Below are 11,598 nucleotides of genomic sequence, written 5' to 3' on the forward strand. Positions count from 1 at the left end.
CCCCCCTTCTTCTCCCTCTCTCTATGCATTTCACATTGCAGCTGGACAATCCCCATGTGATATGCAAACACTACCCACAGGTATGGATGGGTCACACACTCTTTAACCCTCCCATTGCTGAATGTCCCCTGCACTCCACTCAGCTCCACCCCTAACCTGATCATTGCAAATGTCATCACAGCAACCAATCATTGATTTGATAACCAAGGGGTGGGCAATTTGCTGTCCAATGCGGGCTTCAGTTATTCAGGTTTCACTGTGAACCTCCAATCAACACATTTTTGACTCAAATTATGTTCCTATGGGAACACTGCCATTATGTTCCAATTACCATGGTAACTGTATCAAATCTCATTACATGGAGTACCCACAGAGATAGCAACTGCCCTTTCCTTGAGTGTCCAATGTAGTATTGTATTTGTAGTATTTGTAATGTAAGTGCAATAATAGTGTATTTGACAGTTTGTGTCAGAGATATGTGATTTGAATACCAGCTCTGTATACTATCTACAGCAGGGCTCTTCAACCCTCTTCCTGGAGCTAGGAATCCTGGAGGTTTTCACTCCAACCCTCTTCCTGGGGCTAGGAGTCCTGTAGGTTTTCACTCCAACCCTCTTCCTGGAGCTCGGAGTCCTGTAGGTTTTCACTCCAACCCTCTTCCTGGAGCTAGGAGTCCTGGAGGTTTTCACTCCAACCCTCTTCCTGGAGCTAGGAGTCCTGGAGGTTTTCACTCCAACCCTCTTCCTGGAGCTAGGAGTCCTGGAGGTTTTCACTCCAACCCTCTTCCTGGAGCTCGGAGTCCTGTAGGTTTTCACTCCAACCCTCTTCCTGGAGCTCGGAGTCCTGTAGGTTTTCACTCCAACCCTCTTCCTGGAGCTAGGAGTCCTGTAGGTTTTCACTCCAACCCTCTTCCTGGAGCTAGGAGTCCTGTAGGTCTTCACTCCAACCCTCTTCCTGGAGCTAGGAGTCCTGTAGGTTTTCACTCCAACCCTCTTCCTGGAGCTAGGAGTCCTGGAGGTTTTCACTCCAACCCTCTTCCTGGAGCTAGGAGTCCTGGAGGTTTTCACTCCAACCCTCTTCCTGGAGCTAGGAGTCCTGTAGGTTTTCACTCCAACCCTGTTCCTGGGGCTCGGAGTCCTGGAGGTTTTCACTCCAACCCTCTTCCTGGAGCTCGGAGTCCTGTAGGTTTTCACTCCAACCCTCTTCCTGGAGCTAGGAGTCCTGTAGGTTTTCACTCCAACCCTCTTCCTGGAGCTAGGAGTCCTGTAGGTTCACTCCAACCCTCTTCCTGGAGCTAGGAGTCCTGTAGGTTTTCACTCCAACCCTCTTCCTGGAGCTAGGAGTCCTGTAGGTTTTCACTCCAACCCTCTTCCTGGAGCTAGGAGTCCTGGAGGTTTTCACTCCAACCCTCTTCCTGGAGCTAGGAGTCCTGTAGGTTTTCACTCCAACCCTCTTCCTGGAGCTAGGAGTCCTGTAGGTTTTCACTCCAACCCTCTTCCTGGAGCTCGGAGTCCTGGAGGTTTTCACTCCAACCCTTATAACCTAGCGCACCTGATTCTAATAATAAGCTGTTTGATAAGCTGAATCGGGTTAATTACAACTGGGGTTGGAGTGAAAACCTAGGGGAGGGTAGCTCTCCAGGAACCAACCCATCATCAAGCTTTGATTATTTGAATCGGCTGTGTAGTGCTAGGGCAAAAACCAAAACGTGCACCCAGGGGGGGGCCCAGGCCTGAGTTTGGGAAACCCTGCTATAGAGGATCAGTCAGGATAGAAGTCATACATTCTGGTAACTCTCTAAGATTCAGCACTCAAGTGTTAAATGTTTGTCTTCATGTTGGTCTTGATGAAACATCATACTACTGTTGCCTGGTCCTAGATCAAATCTTTCTGTTTGGCCAACTCCTATGGTTGTTGTCATGCCAGATTTGGGACCAAAATACTTTACTACAAAGCAGGATTCAAGGAGTTAGCCAGCTAACTTGCCATGAATATTCTGAAAACGTTTTAGTTTTTAGAAAGATAATGTCAAGGCGTGCTGTAGGTGCAGTGGCGGAATCAAATGCAGGACGCAGACTGATAATCCAATAGACTTGTATTGAGCCGAAACACGGCAAACGGACAACACTTGCCCGAAGGCGAAATACGCACGAAGGCGAAATGGAAAAAAACAGCGCACAAACAGGTGCGATAACTCCAGCGCAGTGGAGAGAGCTCAACCGAGCGAAAACACGTCTGACAACAAACAATAATACACAACACCTGACACACACAACGGGAACTAAATAGGACACTAATGACACTAACTGAAAACAGGTGTGACAACACTCAGACAAAAGCAAACGAACATGAAACATACAACAGTGGCAGCTAGTACTCCGGAGACAACGAACGCCGAAGCCTGCCCGAACAAGGGAGAGAGGCAGCCTCGGCCGAAACCGTGACAGTACCCCCCCCTTGACGCGCGGCTCCAGACGTGCGCTGACTCCGGCCTCGGGGACGACCCGGAGGACGCGGAGCCGGGCGCGTCGGGTGCCCACGATGGAATTCCGTCAGGAGAGACGGGTCCAAAATGTCTCCCCTCGGCACCCAGCACCGCTCCTCCGGACCGTACCCCTCCCACTCCACTAGATACTGGAGACCCCCCATCCGACGTCTCGAATCCAAGATGGACCTCACGGAGTACGCCGGTGCCCCCTCGATGTTCAATGGGGGCGGAGGAGTCTCCCTGATCTCACTGTCTTGGAGTGGGCCAGCTACCACCGGCCTGAGAAGGGACACATGGAACGAGGGGTTAATACTTTTATATTCAACAGGTAGCTGTAATCTATAACACACCTCGTTCAACCTTCCCAGGACTTTAAATGGCCCTACAAACCGCCGAACCAGTTTCCGACAGGGCAGGCGGAGGGGCAGGTTCCTGGTAGAGAGCCAGACTCGATCACCAGGTGCGTACACCGGTCCCTCACTGCGGTGGAGATCAGCGCTCGCCTTATGACGTCGGAGGGCCCGCTGCAGGTGGACGTGTGCAGCGTTCCATGTCTCCTCCGAGCGCCTCGCCCACTCATCCACCGCAGGAGCCTCGATCTGGCTCTGCTGCCAGGGTGCCAGAACCGGCTGGTAACCTAACACACATTGAAAAGGGGTTAGGTTAGTGGAGGAATGGCGTAGGGAATTCTGGGCCATTTCGGCCCAGGGAACGTACCTTGCCCACTCCTCCGGCCGGTCCTGGTAGTATGTTCTAAGAAACCTGCCCACATCCTGGTTTACACGTTCCACCTGCCCATTACTCTCCGGGTGGTAACCCGAGGTGAGGCTCACCGAGACCCCCAACCGCTCCATAAAGGCCCTCCAGACTCTGGAGGTAAATTGGGGACCCCGATCAGACACAATATCCTCGGGTACCCCGTAGTGCCGGAACACATGGGTGAATAGGGCTTCGGCAGTTTGCAGGGCGGTAGGAAGGCCCGGCATGGGGAGCAAACGACAGGCCTTAGAAAACCGGTCCACAACGACCAGTATCGTGGTATTCCCCTGTGAAGGAGGAAGGTCAGTAAGGAAGTCCACCGAGAGGTGGGACCATGGTCGTTGTGGCACGGGCAGGGGTAGTAACTTACCCCTAGGCAGATGTCTAGGCGCCTTACACTGGGCGCACACCGAGCAGGAGGAAACATAAACCCTCACATCCCTTGCCAACGTGGGCCACCAGTACTTGGCACTAAGACAGTGCACTGTCCGGCCGATACCCGGATGTCCAGAGGAGGGTGACGTGTGAGCCCAATAGATCAATCGATCCCGAACCTCGAGCGGAACGTACTTCCGACCCTCCGGGCACTGTGGTGGACTAGGGTCGGTGCGTAACGCCCGCTCGAGTTCAGCATCGACCTCCCACACTACCGGTGCCACCAGACACGACTCCGGCAGTATGGGAGTGGGCTCCACGGACCTCTCCTCCGTGTCATACCGCCGAGACAGCGCATCTGCCTTACCATTCTGTGACCCAGGGATGTACGTGATCTTAAAAGTAAACCTGGTCAAGAACATATTCCATCTCCTCGCCGCCCGGATGTACTCCAGGTTACGGTGGTCCGTCAAAATGAGGAAAGGGTGTTGAGCCCCCTCAAGCCAGTGCCTCCACACCTTTAGGGCCTGTACCACGGCTAACAGCTCCCTGTCCCCTACGTCATAGTTCCGCTCCGCCGGACTGAGCTTCTTAGAATAAAAAGCACAGGGGCGGAGTTTAGGTGGCGCGCCAGACCGTTGTGAAAGCACGGCTCCTAGACCGGTCTCTGACGCGTCCACCTCTACCTGGAACGGCAAAGAGGGATCCGGATGCGCCAGCACCGGGGTCGAGGTAAACAGGTCCTTCAGCCTCCCAAACGCCCTGTCCGCCTCGGCCGACCACTGCAGACGCACCGGACCCCCCTTCAAAAGAGACGTGATGGGAGCTGCCACCTGTCCAAAACCCCGGATAAACCTCCGGTAGTAATTCGCAAACCCCAAAAACTGCTGCACCTCCTTCACAGTGGTTGGTGTTTGCCAATTACGCACGGCCGACACCCGGTCTACCTCCATCTTCACCCCTGACGCAGACAACTGATACCCCAAAAAGGAGACCGACTCCTGGAAAAACAGACACTTCTCTGCCTTGACATACAGGTCGTGCTCCACCAGCCTCCGCAACACTCTGCGCACCAGGGCCACATGCTCGACTCAGGTAGGCGAGTACACGAGAATGTCATCAATGTACACCACCACCCCCTGCCCCTGCATGTCCCTGAAGATCTCATCCACGAAAGATTGGAAAACTGACGGAGCGTTCATCAACCCGTATGGCATGACCAGATACTCGTAATGGCCCGAGGTGGTACTAAAGGCTGTCTTCCATTCATCGCCCTCCCTGATGCGCACCAAGTTGTACGCGCTCCTGAGATCTAATTTAGTGAAGAAACGCGCCCCATGCAACGACTCAGTCATGGTCGCAATCAGCGGGAGTGGATAACTGTACTTCACCGTAATCTGATTGAGACCACGGTAATCGATGCACGGGCGCAAACCACCACCCTTTTTCTTCACAAAAAAGAAACTTGAGGACGCAGGGGAAGTGGAAGGCCGTATGTATCCTTGTCTCAGAGATTCGTCTATGTAAGTCTCCATAGCTTTCTTCTCCTCTTGAGACAGAGGATACACATGGCTCCGTGGGAGCGCAGCTCCTGCCTGGAGGTCTATCACACAATCTCCCTGCCTATGGGGCGGCAACTGCGTCGCCCTCGCCTTACTAAACGCAATAGCCAAATCCCCATACTCAGGGGGAACGTGCAATGCGGGCACCTGGTTTGGACTCTCCACCGAGGTAGCCCCTACGGAAACGCCCAAACATCTACCCACACACTGAGCAGACCACTCCATCAGAGCCCTCTCCTGCCACGAAATGGATGGGTTATGGGTACTCAACCAGGGCATGCCCAGCACCACCGGATACGCAGGAGAGTCAATCAGGAATAGCTGAATCATCTCCTGATGACCCCCCTGCGCACACATCCTAAGTGGCGCCGTGACCTCCCTGATCAAGCCCGTACCCAACGGACGGCTATCTAGGGCATGAACGGGGAAAGGAACATCAACAGGAATAAGGGGAATCCCTAACGCTAAACAAAACTTTTTATCAATAAAATTCCCAGCCGCGCCTGAATCTACCAGCGCCTTATGCTGGGAATGAGGTGCTACCTGTGGAAAACGCACAGGCATACAAAAATGTGCAATAGAGAGCTCTGGGTGAGTGGGGCGCCTACTCACCTGGAAGGAATCCCCAGTGCGGGACCTGTCGTCCTCTCCCCTAGGAGGCCATCCCCAGCACCTAGCCGCGGTGTGTCCTCCCCGACCACAGTTGGTGCAAGGGATGGACCCCCTAGTAAGCCGACCCCTCCTCTCTCTAGCGCCAGCGCCCCCGAGCTCCATGGGGCACGGCTCGGAAGCGCTGGAGGGTGAAATGGACGGACCCCCCTCGGAACGCCCGCGGGTAGCTAGCAGGTTATCCAGCCTGATGGACATGTCGACCAACTGGTCGAACGTGAGGCTGGTGTCCCTACAGGCCAGCTCCCGACGGACGTCCTCTCGCAGACTACACCTGTAGTGATCGACGAGGGCCCGATCATTCCACCCTGCATCTGCCGCTAGAGTACGGAATTCGAGGGCGAACTCCTGAGCACTCCTCCTCCCCTGCCGGAGGAAGACCAGACGCTCCCCTGCCGCTTTCCCCTCCGGGGGATGGTCAAACACCGCCTTGAAGCGGCGGGAGAACTCGTTGTACGTGATGGTGTCCGCGTCGATCCTCCTCCACTCCGCGTTGGCCCATTCCAACGCCTTCCCGGACAGGCAGGAGATCAGGGCGGACACGCTCTCATGTCCCGAGGGCGCCGGATGCACGGTGGCCAGGTACAGCTCCACCTGGAGAAGGAAACCCTGGCACCCGGACGCGGTCCCCTCGTAAGCCCTCGGGAGCGAGAGTCGGACTCCTCGGGGTTCTGGTGCGGGACTAGGCTGACTGGCCGATGGTGCTGGAACGGAGGGTGGCGGTGGAGGCGTCCCCCAGCCTCGGATGGTGGTGATCACCTCCTGCAGTGCGGTCCCCATCTGCAGGATCTGGCCCCTTGCTCCCGGACCCTGTCCTCCAGAGTCGCCTGGGCTGCTGCGGCTCCTGCTGATTCCATAGGTGGTGTAATATTCTGTCAAGGCGTGCTGTAGGTGCAGTGGCGGAATCAAATGCAGGACGCAGACTGATAATCCAATAGACTTGTATTGAGCCGAAACACGGCAAACGGACAACACTTGCCCGAAGGCGAAATACGCACGAAGGCGAAATGGAAAAAAACAGCGCACAAACAGGTGCGATAACTCCAGCGCAGTGGAGAGAGCTCAACCGAGCGAAAACACGTCTGACAACAAACAATAATACACAACACCTGACACACACAACGGGAACTAAATAGGACACTAATGACACTAACTGAAAACAGGTGTGACAACACTCAGACAAAAGCAAACGAACATGAAACATACAACGGTGGCAGCTAGTACTCCGGAGACAACGAACGCCGAAGCCTGCCCGAACAAGGGAGAGAGGCAGCCTCGGCCGAAACCGTGACAGATAACCTTGAAATGGGCATGGTCTAATTGACTCAACGACCAAAAACACATATCTACTGCGTGTGACTAGCTTTCTTAATGAACCAGAAAATGAACAGTTATTTCTGGATGTTTATCAAAGTTAGCTGGGTAGCTCATTGACCCTGCTTTGTAGTGTACCCCTCTGGCTACATCATAGTCACCAGTAACATAGAGTCACCCACCTCAGACCAGAGCACATTCTAGCTAGCCTCATGTCCTCTGTTCCATGTTTTCACTATGCTCATACTGACGATACCTTATGATGGGAGAACGTGTGTGTGTGTGTGTGTGTGTGTGTGTGTGTGTGTGTGTGTGTGTGTGTGTGCATACATTCTACAGTTGCCTGGTTCACCTTTGACCCCACGTCAGCCCACCCTGACATCATCCTCTCCAACGACAACCTGACGGTGACGTGCAACAGCTACGACGACAGGGTGGTCATGGGTAACTCCGGCTTCTCCCGCGGTGTGCACTACTGGGAGATCACGGTGGATCGCTATGACAACCACCCGGACCCTGCGTTCGGGGTTGCCCGGGGTGACGTGCTGAAGGATGTGATGCTGGGAAAGGACGACCAGGCCTGGGCCATGTATGTGGACAACAACCGCTCCTGGTTCATGCACAACAACTCACACACCAACAGGTACGTCACCTGGTACACAACTCACACACCAACAGGTACGTCACCTGGTACACAACAGAACAAACCAACAGGTACGTCACCTGGTACACAACAGAACAAACCAACAGGTACGTCACCTGGTACACAACAGAACAAACCAACAGGTACATCACCTGGTACACACACAACTCACACACCAACAGGTACGTCACCTGGTACACAACAACTCACACACTAATAGGTACATCCTCTCACATCACCTGGTACATACACACAAATCACACACCAACAGGTACGTCACCTGGTACACAACAACTCACACACTAATAGGTACATCCTCTTACATCACCTGGTACACACACAACTCACACACCAACAGGTACGTCACCTGGTACATAACAACTCACACACTAATAGGTACATCCTCTCACATCACCTGGTACATACACAACTCACACACCAACAGGTATGTCACCTGGTACACACAACAACTCACACACCAACAGGTACGTCACCTGGTACACAACATCTCACACACTAATAGGTACATCCTCTCACATCACCTGGTACATACACAACTCACACCAACAGGTACGTCACCTGGTACACACAACAACTCACACACCAACAGGGACGTCACCTGGTACACACAACAACTCACACACCAACAGGTACGTCACCTGGTACACAACAACTCACACACTAATAGGTACATCCTCTCACATCACCTGGTACATACACAACTCACACATGAACAGGTACGTCACCTGGTACACAACAACTCACACACCAACAGGTACGTCACCTGGTACACACAACAACTCACACACCAACAGGTACGTCACCTGGTACACACAACAACTCACACACCAACAGGTACGTCACCTGGTACACACAACAACTCACACACCAACAGGTACGTCACCTGGTACACACAACAACTCACATACCAACAGGTACGTCACCTGGTACACAACAACTCACACACCAACAGGGACGTCACCTGGTACACACAACAACTCACACACCAACAGGTACATCACCTGGTACACAACAACTCACACACTAATAGGTACATCCTCTCACATCACCTGGTACATACACAACTCACACCAACAGGTACGTCTCCTGGTACACACAACAACTCACACACCAACAGGTACGTCTCCTGGTACACAACAACTCACACACCAACAGGTACGTCTCCTGGTACACACAACAACTCACACACCAACAGGTATGTCACCTGGTACACACAACAACTCACACACCAACAGGTACGTCACCTGGTACACACAACAACTCACACACCAACAGGTACGTCACCTGGTACACACAACAACTCACACACCAACAGGTACGTCTCCTGGTACACAACAACTCACACACCAACAGGTAATAGAAATAGGTACGTCCTCTGTAGCTCAGCTGGTAGAGCACGGCGCTTGTAACGCCAAGGTAGTGGGTTCGATCCCCGGGACCACCCATACACAAAAAAATGTATGCACGCATGACAGTAAGTCGCTTTGGATAAAAGCGTCTGCTAAATGGCATATTATTAATAGAAATGGAGCGACAACATAGCCACTGGGTCTCCATGTCTCTCAATGGGAGGTACTATGTGTTTTACATGTGAATCAGTGTCTTGCTTCTACATACTTAACATGTGAAATATTAAATACGATAGTAAGGAAACGTGTTGCTGGATCTGTACAATATACGGAGTGCATTTTATGTGTAGGTCTATGTGTGTAGGTCTATGTGTGTAGGTCTATGTGTGTAGGTCTATGTGTGTATGTATTCTTGCTCAGTGCATAGTGTGTGTGTTTGATCTTCTCCCTCTGTGTTTCTGTGCGTCTCTTCAGGACGGACGGGGGCGTCAGTAAAGGGGCCACAGTAGGAGTGTTGTTAGACTTCACCAGAGGGATCCTCATCTTCCTCATCAACGATGAACAGCAGGGTCCTGTGGCCTTCGAAGGCATCGAGGGACTCTACTACCCTTCTGTCAGCCTCAACCGCAACGTACAGGTAACCTAGAAACAACGTAGAAACGTTACAGCCCCAACGTAGAAACAGCGCTACACCATTACCAACCAGGTAGCCCAAAAGTAGAAACGCTGTTCTAATGTCGCCACAACATATAAACGCTGTTCTAATGTCGAGGTAATGTCGCCACAACATACATTAGAAACACTGTTTAATACCAACCAGGTAGCCCAAAAGTAGAAACGCTGTTCTAATGTCGCCACAACATATAAACGCTGTTCTAATGTCGAGGTAATGTCGCCACAACATACATTAGAAACACTGTTTAATACCAATCAGGTAGCACCAATGTAAAAAAAAATAATTGTTACAATAACCAGGTAGCCCCAACGTGGAAAACAACTTTTATACCAAGCTGCGTAGCATCTCCGGAGCAGAGAAAAGTCTGAAGAAGCTACACAATAGCGTCTACGAATATGTATGAAATTATCCCTGCCTCTAGACAGCTTCTTCATCTATATTTATTTGTATTGATGACTGTGTAATGGAGTGTTTGCTGACACCAGCAGTGGTGACGTGATTGTACTCCTGAGTGGCGCAGTGGTCTAAGGCACTGCATCGCAGTGCTAGCTGTGCCACTAGAGATCCTGGTTCGAATCCAGGCTCTGTCGCAGCCGGCCGCGACCGGGAGACTCATGGGCGGCGCACAATTGGCTCAGCATCATCCAGGGTAGGGGAGGGAATGGCCGGCAGGGATGTACCTCAATTGGTAGAGCATGGCGTTTGCAACGCCAGGGTTGTGGGTTCGATTCCCACGGGGGGCCAGTATAAAAAAATTAATAAAAAAATGTATTCACTATCTGTAAGTCGCTCTGGATAAGAGCGTCTGCTAAATGACTAAAATGTAAATGTAATAGCTGTCTAGTTCTCATTTAGCTCAACAGTTCCACCCGGTGGTCAATACCTGCAATTACATCTTTCTACAGCTAGTTCTATCTGCTTGGTGAAATACACCTTTTTGCTGCTAGGACATGATGATGATGAGGAGGAGTAGGAGGAGGAAGAGGAAGAGGAGGATAATGATGGTGATGATGATGATGATGATGATGATGATGTTTGTCCTGTGTTCTGTAGGTGACCCTGCACACTGGCCTGCCCATTCCTGACTTCTACACTCCGGGGGAAGCAGACCTGTCCGGCTCAGTGTGTTAAGGAGTTGACTCAGCACAGCAGTGAAGCAAGATAAGACAAGGGTCTGCATGCCAAATGGCACCCTATTCCCTATATAGTGCACTACTTTTAACCATGGCCCATAGGGACTATATATGGAATAGGGTGCCATTTGGTACTCAGAACGGGCACCAGGCTGCTCAATTTCTGGGCTCTCTAGGGTTACGTCCCAAATTGCACCCTATTCCCTATATTTGGAACTATTTTTGGCCAGACTTGTGCCAAAAGTATTGCATTACATACGAATAGGGTGGAATTTCAGATGTACCGTAGAGGGATAATTTAACTCACAGCCATGTACACAACAACGTGTCCCCAATCCTTCGCCTCTATAGACCAGCCAACCAGCCGCATAGTCTTACATCGCCTGTCGGTCGTGGGACTAGTGTTGGATTGGAGTGACGTCGACTGACAATGCTCCTGACCCCTGACCTCTACAGATCACCAGACGGTCCGGACCCATAGCCTTGACTGTACAGTACAAGACTCTCAATACTCAGCCATACATGTACATACTGCTCCGTAACCATGGATACTCACCCATACATGTACATACATACATACTGCTCCGTAACCATGGATACTCAGCCATA

The 11,598-nt window shown here is 51.9% G+C and overlaps 1 protein-coding gene across 1 annotated transcript in view; it reads left to right on the forward strand.

Moving 5' to 3' along the window:
- Window positions 1-10,987, forward strand: part of LOC311145286 (E3 ubiquitin-protein ligase TRIM9-like) — a gene marked incomplete at both ends in the record, with an annotated part of 46,978 nt that extends 35,991 nt beyond the window's left edge. The window contains 4 exons of the mRNA XM_084181520.1: window positions 42-80; window positions 7,507-7,810; window positions 9,655-9,817; window positions 10,910-10,987. Of these exons, the coding sequence (XP_084037646.1) occupies window positions 42-80; window positions 7,507-7,810; window positions 9,655-9,817; window positions 10,910-10,987 (584 nt within the window). The remainder of the gene's footprint in view (window positions 1-41; window positions 81-7,506; window positions 7,811-9,654; window positions 9,818-10,909) is intronic.
- Between the last annotated feature and the right edge of the window lie 611 nt (window positions 10,988-11,598).

This window comes from Coregonus lavaretus (assembly GCF_964263955.1).
Source record: "Coregonus lavaretus genome assembly, chromosome: 18".
Taxonomy (NCBI): Eukaryota; Metazoa; Chordata; class Actinopteri; order Salmoniformes; family Salmonidae; genus Coregonus; species Coregonus lavaretus.